We start from the raw sequence: 23,923 nt of genomic DNA on the forward strand, positions 1-23,923 counted from the left end.
ATGTGTAACTTTTCCCTTTTTTTTTTTGTTTGAACACTTAGAGGCCATTATAGGGCCATTAGTTGACTGAATTTAATACTGTTGTGTCTCAGGGAATAAGGAGGCCTGAGGAGAGGGAGAGAGATGTGAGAACCACCAGTCAGTAGAGCAGTCAGAACACACACAATACTGATAGATTAAGTTTGTGCTGTCTTATATGGGTGTGGTTTGTTGTGCCCCCAAACAATTATAATAGTAACATCAATGATCACTGATTACAGATGACCGTAACAATAATAATGAGAAAATTTGCTATATAATGGAAAAGCCTGAAGTATTGTGAGAATTACCAAAATGTGACACAGAGACATGAAGTGAGCCTATGCTATCGGAAAAAGTGGCCTCGACAGACTTGCTTAATGCAGCGTTGCCACAAACCTTCAATTTGTAAAAACTGTAATATCTGTGAAGCACAGTAAAGTACAATAAAATGAGATACGCCTGTGACATACAAAATGACAAAAATTAGAGTGAACAATTTTTATAATGAAGCAAAGAGCTAGAAAGCTAATTTCTTTCCAAGGAAAGTAGGAATGTTGTTCCCAAACCAATTAGGCCCAAAATGATTATGACTGATATTTATGGTCTGGGCTCACTCTGAAAAGTTTTGCTTCCTGAAGAAGACCTTAAATACAAGTACTGTATGTCTTTATTCATAATGTTTGAATGAATGCATACAATAAATTATCAAGAAGATAAATCTATATATAAAATGAAAAAATGACAAAGGGATGATTCAGTAGCATCCCATTTTCTATATAACTTCCAAAATAAGTAATTCATCATTCATTCTATAATACATTTAATTTTTTAATCTCCCAAAGCTAAAAATTTTAGACTAACACTGATAACAGAAATACATTTTAATGCAAAATATATGAAGCAAAATGACTAACAAAGAACCAAATGATTATAATTACAACTTTAAAATTCTCAAAATGCTTTTACTGAACTAAATAACCAAACAGAAAGGTAGGAAATATGGATTGTTTTTCACTGAGATGAAAAGAAGAAAGTTAAAGTTATAGGTTACCACCTTTTTCTTAGAGACTTGACACTGTCTGGGTCCTCTCCTGATGAATGCCATGTTTCTAATCCGACTCTCTCATTTAGAGCTGTACAATAGACAGCCCCAGGTATTTGATACAGTTATTACTTCTGAGGCTATTCATATTGTAGGATGAATGTCTACCTTTAATTCCTACTCCTAATTTTTTGTGGACAAGAATTTTTATTATTATAATTATTCATAGCCCATAGTACCTCAAAAAACATACGCATATGGTGGCCACTGGATAAATAGCTAGAAATTAAACCAATGTAGCAAAAATGGTTTTATTTAAATAAGGAAAGGAATGCACCTCATGGGCAGTGGGGAGTGAATATGGGTCTGAAAGTGGCCTCACAAAAGCGATAATCTGTGTAACCTCACAGATCTACTATCAACTATTGAGATTTCATATACAAACACAAAATGTGCTCTTCATAGAATCTGACATACAATGTTTTAAAAACCCACTTGCTTGAAGATGAAAATTCTAGAAGAATGTTCCAAACAGTAGTATCTAAAGTAAATCAGTTCTAACCAAGAAGGGAGTTTCAGATTGAATGAAGGACAGAGGAGTTACTGGACAAAGTGGAAAAGCAGCCCTGAGTGTCCATACTGCCACAATATTCAAGTCACGTAATCCTTAAATGTGTTACATGATGAATTTGGCTCTAGCACTTGTGTAATGTTGAAGGGTTACAGTTTGTTGCTATATAAATAAAATTAACTCTTCTAAGGCATCCTTCAAAAAACAAGAATGTGATCCAGGTACAACATAAAAGACTGTCCGCTCATAGGCCATACATCTGTGGTACTTTGAAAGACATGCTTCTCTGTCAAACAGGGCCTTAGAGACATTTCAGGAAGCAAAAACATGTCACATATTTCATGGATTTCTTTCCTAGACAGGTTCCTGTGATTGAATTGAGCAATACAGAAAAATAGGGAATGAACCAAATTTCTCTATCCCTTTGAGTTTCAGCCAATAATAATCTCAAGACATAATACAAGATTAAAGCAGCAACATTTCCAATTTCTCCTCAGCATCCCCTTTCTGCCAGCTTTGATTAAACAAGTGTGGGTGTGTTCTGTTTGAGCTAGACACATTGAATGTGGAAGACTCCTCAGTAACCCTCCACTTTCTTTTTTTTTTTTTATTATACTTTTTTTTTTTTAATAAAACTTTGTAGACATATTTATTCAATTTTTAATGTCTGACCATAAGATTTTTTTTTTTCTTTTTTTTTTTTTTTTATTATACTTTAGGGTTTTAGGGTACATGTGCACAATGTGCAGGTTTGTTACATACGTATCCATGTGCCATGTTGATTTCCTGCACCCATTAACTCGTCATTTAGCATTAGGTGTATCTCCTAATGCTATCCCTCCCCCCTCCCCCCACCCCACAACAGTCCCCAAAGTGTGATGTTCCCCTTCCTGTGTCCATGAGTTCTCATTGTTCAATTCTCACCTATGAGTGAGAACATGCGGTGTTTGGTTTTTTGTCCTTGCGATAGTTTACTGAGAATGATGTTTTCCAGTTTCATCCATGTCCCTACAAAGGACACGAACCCATCATTTTTTATGGCTGCATAGTATTCCATGGTGTATATGTGCCACATTTTCTTAATCCAGTCTATCGTTGTTGGACATTTGGGTTGGTTCCAACTCTTTGCTATTGTGAATAGTGCCGCAATAAACATACGTGTGCATGTGTCTTTATAGCAGCATGATTTATAGTCCTTTGGGTATATACCCAGTAATGGGATGGCTGGGTCAAATGGTATTTCTAGTTCGAGATCCCTGAGGAATTGCCACACTGACTTCCACAATGGTTGAACTAGTTTACAGTCCCACCAACAGTGTAAAAGTGTTCCTATTTCTCCACATCCTCTCCAGCACCCGTTGTTTCCTGATTTTTTAATGATGGCCATTCTAACTGGTGTGAGATGGTATCTCATTGTGGTTTTGATTTGCATTTCTCTGATGGCTAGTGATGATGAGCATTTCTTCATGTGTTTTTTGGCTGCATAAATGTCTTCTTTTGAGAAGTGTCTGTTCATATCCTCTGCCCACTTTTTGATGCGGTTGTTTTTTTCTTGTAAATTTGTTTGAGTTCATTGTAGATTCTGGATATTAGCCCTTTGTCAGATGAGTAGGTTGCAAAAATTTTCTCCCATTCTGTAGGTTGCCTGTTCACTCTGATGATAGTTTCTTTTGCTGTGCAGAAGCTCTTTAGTTTAATGAGATCCCACTTGTCAATTTTGGCTTTTGTTGCCATTGCTTTTGGTGTTTTAGACATGAAGTCCTTGCCCACGCCTATGTCCTGAATGGTATTGCCTAGGTTTTCTTGTAGGATTTTAATGGTTTTAGGTCTGACATATAAGTCTTTAATCCATCTTGAATTAATTTTTGTATAAGGTGCAAGGAAGGGATCCAGTTGCAGCTTTCTACATATGGCTAGCCAGTTTTCCCAGCACCATTTATTAAATAGGGAATCCTTTCCCCATTGCTTGTTTTTGTCAGGTTTGTCAAAGATCAGATAGTTGTAGCTATGCGGCATCATTTCTGAGGGCTCTGTTCTGTTCCATTGATCTATGTCTCTGTTGTGGTACCAGTACCATGCTGTTTTGGTTACTGTAGACTTGTAGTATAGTTTGAAGTCAGGTAGCATGATGCCTCCAGCTTTGTTCTTTTGGCTTAGGATTGACTTGGTGATGCGGGCTCTTTTTTGGTTCCATATGAACTTTAAAGTAGTTTTTTCCAATTCTGTGAAGAAAGTCATTGGTAGCTTGATGGGGATGGCATTGAATCTATAAATTACCTTGGGCAGTATGGCCATTTTCACGATATTGATTCTTCCAACCCATGAGCATGGAATGTTCTTCCATTTGTTTGTATCCTCTTTTATTTCATTGAGCAGTGGTTTGTAGTTCTCCTTGAAGAGGCGCTTCACATCCCTTGTAAGTTGGATTCCTAGATATTTTATTCTCTTTGAAGCAATTGTGAATGGGAGTTCACTCATGATTTGGCTCTCTGTTTGTCTGTTATTGGTGTACAAGAATGCTTGTGATTTTTGTACATTAATTTTGTACCCTGAGACTTTGCTGAAGTTGCTAATCAGCTTAAGGAGATTTTGGGCTGAGACAATGGGGTTTTCTAGATATACAATCATGTCATCTGCAAACAGGGACAATTTGACTTCCTCTTTTCCTAATTGAATACCCTTAATTTCCTTCTCCTGCCTGATTGCTCTGGCCAGAACTTCCAGCACTATGTTGAATAGGAGCGGTGAGAGAGGGCATCCCTGTCTTGTGCCAGTTTTCAGAGGGAATGCTTCCAGTTTTTGCCCATTCAGTATGATATTGGCTGTGGGTTTGTCGTACATAGCTCTTATTATTTTGAGATACGTCCCATCAATACCTAATTTATTGAGAGTTTTTAGCATGAAGGGTTGTTGAATTTTGTCAAAGGACTTTTCTGCATCTATTGAGATAATCATGTGGTTTTTGTCTTTGGTTCTGTTTATATGCTGGAATGCATTTATTGATTTGCATATGTTGAACCAGCCTTGCATCCCAGGGATGAAGCCCACTTGATCACGGTGGATAAGCTTTTTGATGTGCTGCTGGATTCGGTTTGCCAGTATTTTATTGAGGATTTTTGCATCAATGTTCATCAAGGATATTGGTCTGAAATTCTCTTTTTTGGTTATGTCTCTGCCAGGTTTTGGTATCAGGACGATGCTGGCTTCATAAAACGTGTTAGGGAGGATTCCCTCTTTTTCTATCGATTGGAATAGTTTCAGAAGGAATGGTACCAGTTCCTCCTTGTACCTCTGGTAGAATTCAGCTGTGAATCCGTCAGGTCCTGGACTCTTTTTGGTTGGTAAGCTATTGATTATTGCCACAATTTCAGAACCTGTTATTGGTCTATTCAGAGATTCAACTTCTTCCTGATTTAGTCTTGGGAGGGTGTATTTGTCGAGGAATTTATCCATTTCTTCTAGATTTTCTAGTTTATTTGCATAGAGGTGTTTGTAGTATTCTCTGATGGTAGATTGTATTTCTGTGGGATAGGTGGTGATATCCCCTTTTTCGTTTTTTATTGCATCTATTTGATTCTTCTCTCTTTTCTTCTTTATTAGTCTTGCTAGCAGTCCATGAATTTTGTTGATCTTTTCAAAAAACCAGCTCCTGGATTCATTAATTTTTTGAAGGGTTTTTTGTGTCTCTATTTACTTCAGTTCTGCTCGGATTTTAGTTATTTCTAGCCTTCTGCTAGCTTTTGAATGTGTTTGCTCTTGCTTTTCTAGTTCTTTTAATTGTGATGTTAGGGTGTCCATTTTGGATCTTTCCTGCTTTCTCTTGTGGGCATTTAGTGCTATAAATTTCCCTCTACACACTGCTTTGAATGTGTCCCAGAGATTCTGGTATGTTGTGTCTTTGTTCTCGTTGGTTTCAAAGAACATCTTTATTTCTGCCTTCATTTCATTATGTACCCAATAGTCATTCAGGAGCAGGTTGTTCAGTTTCCATGTAGTTGAGCGGTTTTGAGTGAGTTTCTTACTCCTGAGTTCTAGTTTGATTGCACTGTGGTCTGAGAGACAGTTTGTTATAATTTCTGTTCTTTTACATTTGCTGAGGAGAGCTTTACTTCCAACTATGTGGTCAATTTTGGAATAGGTGTGGTGTGGTGCTGAAAAAAATGTATATTCTGTTGACTTGGGGTGGAGAGTTCTGTAGATGTCTATTAGGTCCACTTTATGTAGAGCTGAGTTCAATTCCTGGATATCCTTATTAACTTTCTGTCTCATTGATCTGTCTAATGCTGACAGTGGGGTGTTAAAATCTCCCATTATTATTGTGTGGGAGTTTAAGTCCCTTTGTAGGTCACTGAGGACTTGCTTTATGAATCTGGGTGCTCCTGTGTTGGGTGCATATATATTTAGGATAGTTAGCTCTTCTTGTTGAATTGATCCCTTTACCATTATGTAATGGCCTTCTTTGTCTCTTTTGATCTTTGTTGGTTTAAAGTCTATTTTATCAGAGACTAGGATTGCAACCCCTGCCTTTTTTTGTTTTCCAGCTGCTTGATAGATCTTCCTCCATCCCTTTATTTTGAGTCTATGTGTGTCTCTGCACGTGAGATGGGTTTCCTGAATACAGCACACTGATGGATCCTGACTCCTTATCCAGTTTGCCAGTCTGTGTCTTTTGATTGGAGCATTTAGCCCATTTACATTTAACGTTAATATTGTTATGTGTGAATCTGATCCTGTCATTGTGATGTTAGTTGGTTATTTTGCTCGTTAGTTGCTATAGTTTCTTCCTAGCCTCGATGGTCTTTACAATTTGGCATGTTTTTGCAGTGGCTGGTACCGGTTGTTCCTTTCCATGTTTAGTGCTTCCTTCAGGAGCTCTTTTAGGGCAGGCCTGGTGGTGACAAAATCACTCAGCGTTTGCTTGTCTGTAAAGTATTTTATTTCTCCTTCACTTATGAAGCATAGTTTGGCAGGATAGGAAATTCTGGGTTGAAAATTCTTTTCTTTAAGAATGTTGAATATCGGCCCCCACTCTCTTCTGGCTTGTAGAGTTTCTGCTGAGAGATGAGCTGTTAGTCTGATGGGTTTCCCTTTGTGGGTAACCCGACCTTTCTCTCTGGCTGCCCTTAACATTTTTTCCTTCATTTCAACTTTGGTGAATCTGACAATTATGTGTCTTGGAGTTACTCTTCTCGAGGAGTATCTTTGTGGCGTTCTCTGTATTTCCTGAATCTGAATGCTGGCCTGCCTTGCTAGATTGGGGAAGTTCTCCTGGATAATATCTTGCAGAGTGTTTTCCAACTTGGTTCCATTCTCCCCATCATTTTCAGGTACACCAATCAGACGTAGGTTTGGTCTTTTCACATAGTCCCAAATTTCTTGGAGGCTTTGTTCATTTCTTTTTATTCTTTTTTCTCTAAACTTCCCTTCTCTCTTCATTTCATTCATTTCATCTTCCATCAGCGATACCCTTTCTTCCAGTTGATCGCATCTGCTACTGAGGCTTCTGCAATCTTCGCGTAGTTCTCGAAACTTGGCTTTCAGCTCCATCAGCTCCTTTAAGCCCTTCTCTCCATTGGTTATTCTAGTTATCCATTCTTCTAATTTTTTTTCAAAGTTTTTAACTTCTTTGCTATTGTTTTGAATTTCCTCTCATAGCTCAGAGTAGTTTGATCGTCTGAAGCCTTGTTCTCTCAACTCATCAAAGTCATCCTCCATCCAGCTTTGTTCCGTTGCTGGTGAGCAACTGCGTTCCTTTGGAGGAGGAGAGGTGCTCTGTTTTTTAGAGTTTCCAGTTTTTTTGCTCTGTTTTTTCCCCATCTTTGTGGTTTTATCTACTTTTTGTCTTTGATTATGGTGATGTACAGATGGGTTTTTGGTGTGGATGTCCTTTCTGTTTGTTAGTTTTCCTTCTATCAGACAGGATCCTCAGCTGCAGGTCTGTTGGAGTTTACTAGAGGTCCACTCCAGACCCTGTTTGGCTGGGTGTCAGCACCGGTGGCTGCAGAACAGCGGATTTTCGTGAGACCACAAATTCAGCTGTCTGATAGTTCCTCTGAAAGTTTTGTCTCAGAGGAGTACCCGGTTGAATGAGGTGTCAGTCTGTCCCTACTGGGGGGGTGCCTCCCAGTTAAGCTGCTCAGGGGTGAGGGACCCACTTTAGGAGGCGGTCTGTCCGTTCTCAGATCTCCAGCTGCGTGCTGGGAGAACCACTACTCTCTTCAAAGCTGTCAGTCAGACAGGGACATTTAAGTCTGTGGAGGTTCTTGCTGAGTTTTTGTTTGTCTGTGCCCAGCCCCCAGAGGTGGAGCCTACAGAGGCAGGCAGGCCTCCTTGAGCTGTGGTGGGCTCCACCCAGTTCGAGCTTCCTGGCTGCTTTGTTTACCTAAGCAAGCCTGGGCAGTGGCGGGCGCCCCTCCCCCAGCCTCGCTGCCGCCTTGCAGCTTGATCTCAGACTGCTGTGCTAGCAATCAGCGAGACTCCGTGGGCATAGGACCCTCCGAGCCAGGTGCGGGACACAATCTCCTAGTGTGCCGTTTTCCAGGCCCGTTGGAAAAGCACAGTATTAGGATGGGACTGACCCGATATTCCAGGTGCCGTCTGTTTCCCCTTTCTTTGACTAGGAAAGGGAACTCCCTGACCCCTTGCGCTTCCCGAGTGAGGCAATGCCTCGCCCTGCTTCGGCTCGCGCGCAGTGCGCTCCACCGACTGTCCTGCACCCACTGTTAGGCACTCCCTAGTGAGATGAAACCGGTACCTCAAGCAGAAATGCAGAAATCACCCGTCTTCTGTGTCGCTGGGGCTGGGAGCTGGAGACCGGAGCTGTTCCTATTCGGCCATCTTGGCTCCACCCCAACCCTCCACTTTCTTAAAAAAAAAAAAAAAGTGGAACAAGGGTACACTGGCTGTTGCATGTCTTTCCAGGTATCCTTCTATGAATGGTTCTTTATTTTCTAATGCTCAGCTTCTGAGACTCAGGAGCTGTCATGCAATGTTGACATTAACCTGATGCAAGATTAAGTGAAATGGGACTACCTAAGCCTCCTGCCTCCTCATTAAGTTGCTAGAAATATGAAATGAAAATTTAAAATATAGTCTTGGCAGCCATTGCTGCCTTTTTACAACTTATTTTTCCAATATCTGACAAATTATTGAGACAACATTTTATAAGAGAAATAGCAAATGGTTGGCATCAGAAGATCTTGCTTTTGCGAGGCAAGGTTCTTCCATTTATAGGTGATGTGATTCTGAGGTGGTGCAGCAGCTACTCAGCACTACTGGTATTTGATTAATGCAATGTGTCATTTAATTGTAACTAATAATAGATGCCTGCATACAACTCATGGTGAATGTGGGGTTGAGAGGCTGTGACTGCACTCTATTGCTACTAACTGTTTAGTAAATTTGGTGACTTTTCTTACCCGGGGAGAAGAGGAATAAGTAAATACTGAAAGAAATCAAATCATGTAGGTACTGATACTTCTTTTTATTTGTGGGGGAATATGCTGAAGCACAGTATAGTATACTTTAATAATGGCTAGGGTTTGACATTCCAATGATTTCGCCATCCCTTAAAGATCAAATGCCAATTCTTCACACGAACTGACCCAATCACTTGCCATCATCCCGCTGCAATAGTGGTCTGCTTCAGACCCTCCACATACCTTGAGGGACTCTGTTTTGTTTGCTCATGCCACACCTTGTCTGAGAGTGTCTCCTGATTCCTCCTCTCCAACTGAGTTCCATCTAGGATGCCCTCTTTTTCCATGAAACCCCTTTAGGACGTCTGACACTCTCTGAGTTCTTTCCTCTAAAATTCCTAGAGCCTCATTCTGTACTATGCATCTGGCTGCTATAAATATTGTCCTGTTCTATTTGAGTCACAAAGATTCATGTGCTTTCTATGTGCCAGGCTCTGGTGCTACAAATGGAGTTGAAGAAGACAGTGTCCCTCTCCTGGCGGTGTTTACCACCAGTTGGTAACAAACATCAGTGTAGCGCATGCAGCCATGGCAGATGTTTGAGTCAAATGCCACACGGGACTTGCCCAACTTGGTAGGTGCAGAATCATAACATGCAGTCAATTCATTTTCTCCAACTCCTTATGTCTCTCACATCCCGACCTTCTAGTTCCTTCTCATTTAAGAAAAACTTGTCACTTGGCTCATTCTTCACCTCCATACTGTGGCCACTATCCTGGTTTTTTCCAGTCATATGGGCACTGGTATTTTGGTCCCTTAACTTCTTCTAGGCATTGTCTCCTCTTCCCTTGGTCACTACTCAACTGATCTACTTTAGAAATCACAAATTCATCTTTTTCTCTATATAGAATTTTCATTTTTTCCAATTTTCTTTATCAAGTACTCCCACTGTGACAGTTCTTTGACTTTACCAGATACTACTTCTGGTTGACTGACCCCTTCATTTCCTCCCCATCCATCCATAGCCCCTTTCTGTTTTTCCTTACTATCCAGATTCTGTCTTTACATTCTTCACCATCCAATATCCTTAACTCAATTACCCTCTGACCTGTCCCAAGCCCCATGAAACTCCCAATCTGTGGGAAGATTGAAAGAAAACAGATTCATAATTAGTTACAGGAACTTGGCTCGAATGTCTGCATCTCAAACTCCTGTAATGCCTATTTAGATCTACTCTTATTTCTTCCAACATCCAACTGTCTTGTTCTCAGTGCCACAATATTCAAGTCACGTAATCCTTACATGTGTTACATGATGAATTTGGCTTACCCCACCTTGACTGAGAAATAGAAGGCATGGATGAACCTTTCTCTGTTGATCACTACCAGATGTACACTCATCTATAATCTGTTTCCTCCTTCCCTTTGTTGTTGCAGGGCTTTTCCTCCTCCTTTCAAGCTGCCACGTGGAGACCCAGATGGGCTCCTTGCTCTGACCAAGTCAGGCACAGGACCTGCGCAGCACCCAGCCTTAACATACCACTTTTTGTTTCAGTTCATGTCTCTGGAATGAATATGAATATATATATTTTGTAGCCCAGAGCCTGATTCCTTGGAGACCCCAAGGAAACTTGGCAGCTGTCCCCATTAACTAGCTCTACGGGAAAATTCTAGGTCTTGATGCATTAAAGGATACAAGTGAGTAAACAGGGCAGGGAGAGGAGAAAGGAGGACAGAAGGAAAAGGTGTGGGAGGCAGGGGCTTCTGAGTGTGTGCTCCCAGGACCTGCTCATCTCTGCTTCACTCATTAACAGGCATTTCAGAAGCATGCAGCAAATACGAATCACAATGCACACTATAGATGCTAGGATGAGCACAGACAAATACCAAACACGGGTTTATCAAACTCATCAGTTTCCAAATACTCAACAGATCAAAGCAGTGCTCTGCTGGTCGCTGAGGGAGAATGTGAAATGCCATGCTTGTTATTTCCTTTACAAGGTTGTCTTCATCTCCCCTTTCACAGCATTGACTCTTTTTTGTCTTTCACAATCTTGCTTTTATTTCTTGTCCTCTATGAAGCTTTCTCTCAGCCCTAGGGCCAGTCTCTCCTTGCTCAGTGCCCTCATAGCCAATAGACAAATTAGTCAGGGCATGTATCTCCACATACGAAGGCCCAGCACTCACGTATCACACCATCCGCTATGCCTCTGAGTCACTCATAACTGGCCTAATTCACCATCATGTTTCCTGCACCCAGCAAAATTCCTAAGAATCCAACACATGCTTATGCAATGAACGAACAAAAGGATGAGACCAGATGAGAAATTCCAAAAAGATGAATAACATACGTAGGAGCTGAATCTTCAATCCCAAGAAAGCCCTTTCTATTCACACCCAGGTGCTCCTGGGGGGCCCTCTCTCATCCTCCCTATAAAGATCAACAGGTTTCCTTATCCATGCATCTCTCTTCAGCAAGCTGTTTACTTTGGTCAATACTCTGTGTTGATCTACCAATCACAGCTGGTCCTACCTGACTGCAGGAAGTGGCAGGTGAATCTCTCTAAATCACCAGTGTAGACCCTGGGAATGCACCAGCCACTCACCTTGCTTGCTGGCAGACACAGCAGACCCAGGCCTTTTCGTGCTTCTGGTAGGAGCAGCAGCTCTTGCAGACATTGAACTTGCAATCTCCACACTGGCGCTTGGTGTTGACGAGGAAGGTGAAGGGTGAGCAGCAGCGCATGCAGCAGTGCTCCACAAACTGCTGGTGCTTCGAGAGGATGCTGCACTTGCTGCCTTCCTCATCCAGCTTCTGCTTCAGCTCACTGGGAAACCAAGGTAGGGGAAACGGGAGGAGGAGAGAAACACAACATCAGGTCGGGGGTATCTCCCCAAAGCACGCACCCTGTCCCTCCCTTAGGCCAAGCTACCATGTAGGACCTTCCTGGAGAACAAGAGAACTCAGAAAGATCAACTGCTCAACATTATGTCCAGAGAAGAACATTAATCATGGATTAGTTTTGTGTACTCCTGTATGTCAGATTTTCTATAAGCATGAAAACCTTATTACTTACATTTCAGAGACTACATTGAGATGCAAGTTATTAAAAAACTAATAAGCATATACTTGAAAAATAAAACCTTTAACTTAATTAATGCCTTTTTAAAAGAGCAGGAGATCACTTATGATAAAACATTAATCCTCACACAGCCCAGCTGGGAATATGATAAATGCAGTCCTGGCTTTATTTAACATCCCTGGAAACTGAAGTACTCAAGGATTTTTAAAAGCTTTCAAATCTATATGAGTCAATAAGGATTCTATGGGTGATGGGCAGATTGAGGCACTGGTGATTCACAGTTGGATAAAAGAACAATTCTGTTCTAAAAAACTCCTGGTCACTGGGCACACAGCCAGCCACATTAATGCAAAACATGATGGCGCACCCACTCCTCTCTGTGCTCAGCGAGAAGAAAAATACACTGCAAACAGGTTGAGTAACCTGGGGAAAAAAATGAAAAAAAAAATTACTCTGAATCAGCAGGTTTGAGTTGTTTTTCCTGCTATGAAAATGGGGGTCCCCAAAGAACAGTAGAAAAATTATTATTTTTACTACTATTTTACTATACTAGATTGTTAGACTATAATTTTTACTATTTTAGTACTCCTATATTATTACTTTTACTATTTTCCTACTGTTGCACACTATCATTATAATAGTCAAACACAGTCCCCCACTTAGAATGGTTCAACTTATGATTTTTCAACTTTCTGATGATGCAGAAACTATATGGATTCATTAAAAAGCACCAGAAAGTGATACAATACTCTATCATGATGCTGAGCATAGCAGCAGTGAGCCACAGCTCTCAGTCAGCCATGAGGTCATGAGGGAGATATTCTATGGTGGACTATGTTTTACTATGTTATCAGATGACTTTGCCCAGCTGCAGGCTAATGTAAGTGTTCTGGGCATGTTTAAGTTGGCTGGGCTAAGCTGTAATGTTCAGTAGTTTAGGTGTATTAAATGCATTTTCAACTTATGATAGTTTCAACTTATGATGGGTTTACTAGGACGCAATCCCACTGTAACTCAAGGGGCATCTATACTATATTTTACTACAGCATTTTACTATGATAATACTTGATAGTATTTTGCTACCATTTACTACTACTATTGTTTTACTACTATTTTACTTTATTACTTTTTTTTACTTTTTATCTTTACTACTATTTTTATTTTTACTACTATTTACTACTCTTTACTACTATTACTATTTTTCTGTACCCAGTTGTGATTATGCAGTTAATACTGGATATATTTATGATGTATGTGGCAAACATTTTCTCCTGTTCTGCCCTTGTCTTTTTATGTTTATGGTGTTATTCTTGTTTAGAAATGCTTAATTTTTCTGTAGTTAAATCTGTCAGGCTTTTCTTTTATGGACATTGGGCTTTATGTCTTGCTTGAGAAGGCCTAGACCACCCTATCAGTTTATATACATAGTCAATTAGCCCCTGTAGTGGGTTGAAGGTTGGCTCTCTTAAATGATATGTCCATGCCCTAAATCACTGGAATCTGTAACTATTACCTTATTTAGAAAAGGGGTCTTATAAATTAAGAATTTTGAGATGTAGTTATCCTGCATTATCTGATTGAGCTCTAAATCCAATGACAACTGTCCTTTAAGAGACACACAGAGAAAGCAATGTGAAGACAAAGGCAGAGATTGGAGTGCTGTGGCTACAATCCAAGTAACACCAAGGTTTGCCAGCAGCCACCAAAAGCTAGGAAAGAGGCATGGGCAGATTCTCCCCCAAGAGACTTGGGAGGGAGTGTGGCCCTGCCCATGCCTTGATTGTAGACTTTTGACCTCCAGAAGAGGGAGACAATACATTCTTATTGTTTTAAGCCACCTATTTGTGATAATTTGTTACAGCAGCCTCAGGAAACTAATACAGTTTCTACTTAAAAAAAAAAAAAAAAAGGAAAACAGTTAAGTACAAACTTTCCTCAACACTATATTCTCATCTAATTACCACTCTCTAATAGTCCTAACCTCTTCTAGTTAAAATTCCTGAAAGCATCATCCCTGGTGGTCAATATGTGTTCTTTATTTCCACTCACTCCTGGGTCCACTCCAGTGGGCCTTTTGTTCTTTTTCTTAAAGAAAACAAAATCTCTGCTTGAGATCCCCCACAGACATTCATGTTGCAAGATCCAAAGGGACTTTCTAGGCCTTGTCTTACCTGATTATTCTTACATTCTTGAAATATTCTCTTCCCTTCCTCGTGTTACTCTTGTTTTCTCAGCCCTTTTCCAATTCCTTTGCAAGCTATCTCTTCCTCCTATTCTGACTTGTTAAATGTTAGACAAGACTTTTTAAGGCATGATAAAATATTTATTCACTGATGAAGATTATTTTCAACATTAATGTTAACCTTTTATTGAATAGATTGTTTGAGGCATGGTCTATGTGACTAGGTAGACTTTCTCCACCCCAACTTTCCTCAAGCATGGACAAATCCCTTCTTTTCAGTTCATTGAAGCAGCAGACTCTAAGGTGTGGTGGGTGATGGACGTTTATTACCAATGGCTTAAGGGTAGTAGAAGGTGATGGAAGAGGAACCCAGCTCCAGGCCTAACAGAAAACCATTTCATGTGGGCATGCTGCAGTTAAAGCCCTCATCCACCACCTTTGGGATTCCTTCACAGGCCCTGTCAACGGACATGTTGCGGTTCCATCTCTGCCTATCCAGGTTCCCATATGTCCCCTCTCTTCTCTTGTTCCAGGGCCCTTCATGGCTGGTTAGAGGAAAATTATCCAAAGCTGTGACCTAACTGGTAAAAAATGGCTGCATATGTAGGAGTCACCCTTGGCTGACTCACAAGGCATGGGAGTAAATGAATCAGGACACAGGTAAGCAAGAAGGAAGACCATGAGAATTACCTTTCTTTCTCTCCCCTGCCCCCTTGTTCCCTCTCTCTCCTTCCCCTGTCCTCATATTTTTAAATTAAAAGGATGGTATTATTTATACTGTTTTAATTATGAAACCTAAAAAATGGTCTATTTTTGTTTAGGTTTTCAAGTGTGTTGATATAAAGTGGTTCACAAATTTCTCTCATGATTATAAATCTCTGCTACCTCTGTCATTATGTCCCTCTTTTCTTTCAGAATATTATTTGTCCCTTGTTCAGTAAGTTCAGAGGTCTACTTATTTCATTAATTTTAAGGATAACTAGCTTTTAGTTAGGTTGATGGTTGTCTACATGGTTTATTAGTTCTCCATTGCAATAAAGTCCAGTCTTATCTTTATTATTTCTTCTTTCTACTGGTTTGAGTTTATTCTTTTCTCTAACTTTTAACAAGTAAAATTTTTTAAAGTAAACTCAATTTTAACATTTACTCTTTCCTAATCTATGCATTTAAGTCTATAAAACTCTCTCAACACATCATTTTTATTGTACCTTGCAGGTTTTAAATAAGAAAATTTTTATTGTCATTGAGTCTTACATATTTTATAATTCACAGGTTTAAAATTTTCCAAATACGTGGCTTTTGTTATTAACTTTTTTTTTAACATTTTGATCAGAGCATCTCAAATAAATTCTTTGGTATTCATTGAGACTTTCATTATAGCTTCATAGTTAGCCAATTTGTGTAAAGCCCCATATGTGTTTGAAAAGAATGTTTATTCTCTACTGACTGATAACAAGATGCTAACCAAAAAGTGACTGAGGCAGGTCTCAATGGATAGAGGTTTATTTAGCCAAGGTTGAGGACACTTCTGGGAAAAACACAATTCATGGGAGCATCTGTGACCTGAGCTTTTTCCAAAGAGGGTTTGGGAACTTCAGTATTTAAAGGAGAAAGTGTGAGCCAGAGAGAAAACAGGAAGTGGGGATAGGCAGTGATGTAAATGGTTACATTCTCGTGAGGCTCTGATTAGCATTCACAAATCTACATTTCACATGTGAAAAGAGGGCGCAGAGGGAAAAGTCAATTCTGCATCCATCTCAGGGTAGGCAGGAGGATGATTTCTGGTCTTGTCATTGTCCCGTACCTGTGACAACACGCTGGTAATTGACATTGTCAGATGAGAGTCAACAGAACTAAGTTTTAGGACTAGTTTATAGGGGGATATGTATCCTGAAAGATTTAGTGGCTCACAAGGAATTTCCTTGTGAGAAATTTGTGAGGGAGACCATCTGGGGCAATATGTGTTGTAAAAGGAACATAAAGTCCCCGGACCCCAAACCCACTAAACCAAAGGGAAAAGACAAGCTGGGAACTAGGCCATGCAAACCTGCCTCCCTTTATTCCTAAATAGACAGCTACAAGATAAAAGGCTACATACCTCCCTTGCAATTTGCTCACAAGGAAGGCCCTTTACTTCCATTCAATTTTACCTTGACAGTGTAAATTAACATCTTATCTTCACAGGCACGGGACAAAGGACAGAATTAAAAATCATCCCTTGGCTCACCTGAGACAAATGTGTAGCTGACTGCTTTCTGTACTCCATGATTATTTTATCTTATGCAAAAATAAAAATTCGCTGAGAGCAAGATAAATACATTTATATTGAAATTACTAATAGATTTGGACTTTTTTCTACTATGCTATGTTTTATTTTCTATTTACCATGCCTTTTCTGTTTCTTCCTACTTTCTATCAGATTGATTGGTTTTCTTCACTCTCTGTGTTTTTTCATTATGATCAGGCATTTTATGTTTCATTTCTTTCAGTGGTTAGCTTTAACATATTAACATGCATATTTGGACTAATGTATAAAGTTAACAGATGTCTCATCATCAACAATACAAACTTTAATTTCCTCTGGTGTTCTACAGGGCTACTGATTTAATGTTGGTTTGTAATTGCAAAAATTATGCTTAATATTGTTTGGTTGAGGTTTTAGCCACCCCACATGAAGAAGACTAGGGCTTTCCCTGAGACTGAAAGTCCTAAAGATAGGAAACTCAACTAGTGTCATTTCCTTCATCTAAGTATCAATGCTTCTCCAGCATCTCATGCATCTGGTTGCAAATGGGGTGTTCTAAGGCAATATGTACTTCCTGCAGAAAGTGTATTTTTTATTTGCAGGAGTGTTGGTCCAATAGAAGTTTACTCAGCAATCATCAATAGCAGAACTCTTGCTATTTTAAATTGATTTTTGTATAGATTTATACACATTTATCAATTTTGTTGCCCATTATTGCTTCTTGCATCTGATTTTCCTTCTGTTAATTTTCTTTATTGCTTCAGTTCTTCTGGTAATTCTTTCATCAAGGTAAACTCTAGCAGCCTCTATTTAACCCTTACATTTCAATGACAGTTTAGAAGGCTGCAGAATTCCAAGTTGACAGCTCATTTTGAATAATTTTTTTTTTTTTTTTTTTTTTTTGGTATCAATTGTTGCAATGGGAAGTCTGTCAGTGTCTTTTTTTTTTTTTTTTTGGATACTTCTACTGAAAGCTGTTTCAGTTTTTATTATAGGTACAGTTCTCCCCTGAGAATTCTTTGGGAGAAACAAAAACATTTGTTTTTAATTTAAAAGAATGGTAACATGCTGTAGCATAATATTAACTATTTCAGTGATTTTATCAATTTTATCTTCCCCTGCCTTAATGTAATAAACGTATATCTTGATTAAGTACAAATCTTTACATTACGTTGTCCCTAATGACAAATATTATTTTAGGCAACTTTTTTTTTTTTTTCTTTTATTTATTTATTTTTTATTATTGTACTTTAAGTTTTAGGGTACATGTGCACAATGTGCAAGTTTGTTACATATGTATCTATGTGCCATGTTGGTGTGCTGCACCCATTAACTCGTCATTTAGCATTAGGTGTATCTCCTAATACTATCCCTTCCCCCTCCCCCCACCCCACAACAGTCCCCGGAGTGTGATGTTCCCCTTCCTGTGTCCATGTGTTCTCATTGTTCAATTCCTACTGTCAGTGTAATTGTAGAAGACTCTAACTTCTCTCACTGGTTAGTTTTAAGAATTTTTAAATTTGTCTTTAGTGTTCTTCAGTTTCACTATGAAGTGACTAAGTGTGGATTTGTTTGCGTTCATTTTGCTTGGGTCTCTTCGTCATTTTTTAAAACTTCATTAATTCTAAAGAATTCTCTAATGGCGTGAACCCGGGAGGCGGAGCTTGCAGTGAGCCGAGATTGCGCCACTGCACTCCAGCCTGGGCGACAGAGCGAGACTCCGTCTCAAAAAAAAAAAAAAAAAAAAAAAGAATTCTCTAGACAACATTTTTGAATGTTGTCTCCTGCTCTATTTTCTCCTCCCGGAATTCCAATTATATCTCAAAGCTTTTCTGTTCTTCCATGTCTCCTAATCTCTTTGTTTCATCTCTTTGTGTTTCTGAGATACATTCTGGATAAGTACTTCAGTTCTAGTTTCCATTTTAATAATTCTTTGTTCATCTACATTTTCACTACTATTTAATCCTTTTGAAATTGTATTGAGTTTCGTATTTCCAGAAGTTCTAATGATTTGTTTCCATTTAAATATGCCTGTTCCACTCATGTGCCATTCATTTCTTGGTTCCTATACTTTCTTTTAAAAATTATTTTAAATATACTTCTTTTATAACCTCTTCCTGGATTTTAATTGAAATTTTACTGATTTTTATATTTCCAGAAGTTCTAATGATTTGTTTCCGTTTAAGCCTGCCTGTCCTTTTCTCCTTGGTGCCATTCATTCCTTGGTTCCTATACTTTCTTCTAAAAATAATTTTAAATATACTTCTTTTATACCCCCTTCCTGATTCTTATATTCAGTTCTTAGAGGTGGCACAAATCCGTCTATTGGTTGCATCTATTAACTCGATCCAGGTAGGTCCTTTGCTTTCATGATTTGTCATTTTGATTAAGATAATCTGCAGTCAAGACTGCTTTTTATGTAAGTGCACCTTCTCTGTGCAAATCATTCATGAGTCATCACCAAGAAGTCCTCAATTCTGGAACAGCTTCACATCTGTTTCTCATCTTGGGGAATCCACTGCTACATGACTTATACAATTATAGTTTTCAATAGCTTGTGGTGGAGGCTTGGGGTTTTGAGGTTTTGATTTCTTATGGGAGACTTCATTTCTCTCATCCAAGGGTCCAGGTAAAAAAACTTTTTGTAGATACCCTAAGCCAGTAGGCAAAATTTTTCTGGGGTCTCTTTCACTAAGAGTACAGCCCTTCAAGACCAAACTGTAAGCAGGCATCTCATTTTCAGCTGCTTGTCTTGCAAAGGCTCAAGGCCACGTCTCCTGCCCCATGCAGAAATTAGCATTGCAGCCTCTAGCCATCAGAACCTAGAGCCCTGTTTCCCACTGGATTAGGCAGACCACTCTGGTTTTAAATTTCTTCTTTTACTTTTACCCTGCTGTGGTCTGAATGATTGTGAAAATTCTTGTGTTGAAAACTAACCCCTAGTGTGATGGTTTTAGGAGGTGGAGCCATTGGGAGGTGATTAGGTGATAAGAGTAAAATCCTCGTGAATGGGACTCCAGGGAGCCGCCTTGCCCTTCCACGATGTGAGGACACAGAAGACATTATCTACGAACCAGGAAGTGGACAGATACCAAATCAGCTGACATCTTGATCTTGGACCTCCCAGTCTCCAAAACTGTGAGAAATACATTTCGTTTATTAGCCACCCAGTCTATGATATTTTGTTATAGCGGCCAAATAGACTAAGACATACCCTCTAGGAATTTTCCTTTCTTACTCCCCTCCCCAGACTTTGAAAAAATTAAGATATAATTCACATAGTAACTTCATTCCTCTTAAGTATATACAATTCAGTGGTTTTTAGTATATTCAAAAAGTTGTGCAACCACCACTACTCTCTAACTCCATAACATTTTCATCGCATCAAAAAGAAATTCAATATTCATGAAGCATTCTCCCCTGCCCTCAGCCTCTGCCAACCACTAATCTACTTTCTGTTTCTATGAGTTTGCCTATTCTGAACATTTTATATAAATGAAATAATATCATATGTGGCCTTCTGTGTCTGGCTTCTTTCACTTTGCATAATGTGTTCAACGTTTATCCATGTTGTAGCATGCATCAGCATTTCATTCCTTTTTACTGCTAAGTAATATTCAATTTATGGATATACCATATTTTATTTATCCATTCATCCACCATAAACATTTACATTGTTTCTAGTTTTTGGTTATTATGATGAGTGCTGATATAAACATTAATGTACAAGTTTTTGTGTGGACATGTATTTTCAATTATAGGAGTAGAATTGGTAGGTTACATAGTTAACACTTTTTTTTAACTTTTTGAGAAACTGCCAGACTGTTTTCTAAATGGCTGTACCATTTTACATTCCCACCAGCAAGATGTGAGGGTTTGAATTTCTCCACATCCTCCCCAATACTTGTAATTGTCTGCATTTTAAAAAATTACAGCCATCTTAGGGGGTGTGAGGTGGTATCTCATGCTTTTGACTCGCACTTCCCTAATGACTGATGAGATTGAACATCTTTTCATGTGTTTATCGGCCATTTGTACATCACCTTGGAGAAAAGTTTATTCAAATTTTTGTCCCATTTCCTTCTTTCTTTCTTTCCTTTCTTTCCCTTCTTTCCCTTCTTTCTCTTCCTTCCCTTCCTCCCCTCCCCTCTCCCTCTCTCCCTTTCTTTCTTTCTGTTTCTTTCCTTTTTTTCTTTCTTGTAGAGACAGGGTTTTGCTCTGTCATCCATGCTGGAATGTAGTGGTGGCATCATAGCTCACTGCAGCCTTGGACTCCTGGGCTCAAGTGATCCTCCCACCTCAGCATCCCAAGTAGCTGGAACTACAGGCATGTCATGCCTGGCTAATTTTTTAAATAATTTTTTTGTAGAGACAGGGTCTTGCTTTGTTGCCAAGGCTGGTCTCAAATTCCTAGCTTCAAGTAATCTTCCTACCTCAGCTTCCCAAAGCACTGGGATTACAGGCATGAGCCACCAGGACCAGGTGGCCCATTTCTAAATTAGATTATTTGTCCTTTACTGTTGTGTTGTAAGGGTTTTTTATATATTCTAGATACAAGTCCCTTATCAGATACATAATTTGCAAATATTTTCCCTTTCTTATATTAAACCCTACATTTTATTAGTATTTTTGTTTGGTTTTAGTAAAAGAAAGCATCTCACCAGCTCATCTTACCCTGCTACTGGATTTGGGAATCTATGCATGTTTTTACAACTTCTTTTTTTACTTAATAATATATCATAAACATCTGTTCATGACAATCCAGAATCTTTGCAGCTTTAGCTCTTGGGTACCTTTAGCTGGCTTACATATCTTCTAACACAAGAGCAGGGCTCACTGCTCTGCACAGAAGTGCCCAGTACTTATTTGTTGCTTGATTATTGTATAATAAAGGGAGGGTGAATCCAGAATTGTAAGGGAAAACTATGTCAGAGCAGCTAATAATTCTATAGGGTAAAATACATACATACACTTGGCTGAATAAAATGTTAACAGGGAGACAGAACAGAGGTGATATTTCCAAGGAAGGAAGATGTTATTCAGTCCCTTAGATTGAAGGCAGAAGATGTGCTAAGTCATTGACAGCTCTGACATCTCTCAACAGTGTAACAACAGCCTCAAATTGACTGGCTTATATCGATATTTCAGAGATACTAAATTAAATGGGATAAAACATCCAGAAAGAAAATTATTTGGGGGTCATAAAGCTCTGTGAACTCTATCCATAAGATATCTTGAGCTTTATGAGTTTTGTTTACTGATACACAGGACTGCAAATTCCAATGGCATTTTAAAGCTCACTGGTGTCTAGTAATAACTGTACCAAGCCCTCTAGAGTTTATTCCAAGCAAATGAGGTGTTTTTCAGGCTCAGTGGAGGAATGGGATGCCATTCTTCAGACCATCTCTCACTTATTAGATTATATTGCCCTGTAGTATCTCATGGAAGAAGTCATTGGGCAGAATTGTATAGTATGACTTATAATGGTTAATTACAAGAATGATGCAAGACAGGCTACCTGCTTTGAAATATCTTGGGAAGGACCAGGACTTCAAATGGTCAGCTACATGGGAAAGAGTGATGGGTTTAACGTCAGAAGCTAGTGTTCATAGCTGGGCTCATCACTTACCAAAAAGTTCCCCAACCTTTTGGGGCCTCTGCTTTTCTGAGTAGCACTTATAATTTCTACTTCACAGGGTTGCTACAGGTTTTAAATGTGCGAAGCTACAAAAGCAAATACTAGCCTTTCCATTGGATTAGCAAGAAATTCAGTGATCCAAGTATCTATAACATTTGAACATATTTGGCTATATGCCAAGAAAGTTTCTGCAATAGCATCTGGGCAATAATGCTCAAGACTTATTTGTTGCTTGAGCACTGGGTAACAAGAGGTGTGAAGTGTTAGCTCACTGTGGCTTTTATTTGCATTTCCCTAAAGATGTTGAACATGCTTAGTCTCACCTTTAGCAATATCTTCTTACATCTGGTCTAGTCTCCTCCTGGTCTTACAACAGGCATCTTAAAAGCCTACTAACATTTCATGGTCTCTTGGTCTATCAGCATGCCAGCTCTGACAGGTTGTTAGAGAGTGAAGCATTCAGTGTTGAGAGGACACACACAGGCTCAATGGAGTTGGGTGTCATGATGAGGTACCAGTGTCTTCCATGGGCGTAGCAGGAAGTGATGGCATGTACATCACTTGTTTGCTATCCTTCAACTCAGTTACCAAAGAGAGGGTAATTTTGATCTATAGCTGTGAGCTTGGCCCTCTTTTCCCCTCTTCCTGCCCTGTCCCCCTAGGGTGACTCATCCATTCCCGTATGTGAAGATGTTTGTGAAACTGACTTCCAAACTCACTTAGCTGGTCCCGCCCCTCCTCTGAGCTGCAGAAACCCCCATCCAGGTGTCCTCTTGACCCTGCCCATCTTGCCACCCCTTGATAGCCATGGGCTTTGCTTAGAATGTCAATCATTCTCTCAATTCACGCTTATTAGGCACCTATTATTACAGGTGCTAAGGATTTTTTTTAAAAAAACACATAGCCCCTCTCTTCATAAAATGTGCATTAAGGTAGGGATTCAGATGATAAATAATTAAACAAAACAAAGTAACTATAAATTATGAGGCATTCTCATAAGAATAAGTAGGATACTCAGACTGAAAATAACATTAGGACCTACTTTAGATTGGTGGCAAGAGAGGGCTTCTCTGGGGAAGTGGCATTTCAGTTAAAACATGAAGATGAGAAGGAGCTAGTCCAATGGAAGACACAGCATCCCAGACAGAACAAGTAGCAAAGAAAAAGAGCTTAGTATTCGGGGGAGACAGGGGGAGCACAAGATTTTTTTCTAAGTGCAAGGCGGAAGTTATGGAGGATGTGAGCAGGGAACTATCAGCCACTGTCAGGTAAAGCCCACTTTTAGAGGACCTTGTATGTGTGAAGCATGGGGAACACTGCAGTCATCTTGGTGAGGGTGACTGAGGTTTGGGCTGGGCAGGAGTCATTGAAGAGTGCAGGGAAGTGGGCTGATCCCTGTTGCACCTGTTGAGGGCCAGGAGAGAGTGCGAACCAGATTCTGACTTGTGTAACCAGGTGGGGAGTGAAGCTGTTCATGGTAAGAGAGAAGACTAGGGTGGGCAGGAACAAGTTTTAGTGAAATCTGTGAGGCATCTGAAGAGCAATGCCAAGAGGACACCTGGATGCGGGTTTTAGCAGCTCAGAGGAAGGGCTGGGCCAGCTAAGTGAGCTTGGAAGTCATCATCATAAATGTCTTCACACATAGGGGAATGGATGAGCCACCCTAGAGGGACAGGGTAGCCAGGGGGAAAAGAGGGCCTAAGAACAAGCCAAGAAAACCCCAA

At 39.6% G+C, this 23,923-nt stretch overlaps 1 protein-coding gene across 2 annotated transcripts in view; it reads right to left on the reverse strand.

The window, feature by feature from the left end:
• MYRIP (myosin VIIA and Rab interacting protein) overlaps nucleotides 1-23,923 on the reverse strand; it is a 484,292-nt gene that overhangs the window by 236,380 nt on the left and 223,989 nt on the right. For both annotated transcript variants that reach the window (XM_055281804.2, XM_055281797.2), the window contains exon 3: nucleotides 11,658-11,879. In XM_055281804.2, the coding sequence (XP_055137779.1) occupies nucleotides 11,658-11,879 (222 nt within the window). The remainder of the gene's footprint in view (nucleotides 1-11,657; nucleotides 11,880-23,923) is intronic.

The sequence above is a fragment of the Symphalangus syndactylus genome, chromosome 1 (assembly GCF_028878055.3).
Source record: "Symphalangus syndactylus isolate Jambi chromosome 1, NHGRI_mSymSyn1-v2.1_pri, whole genome shotgun sequence".
Lineage (NCBI taxonomy): Eukaryota > Metazoa > Chordata > Mammalia > Primates > Hylobatidae > Symphalangus > Symphalangus syndactylus.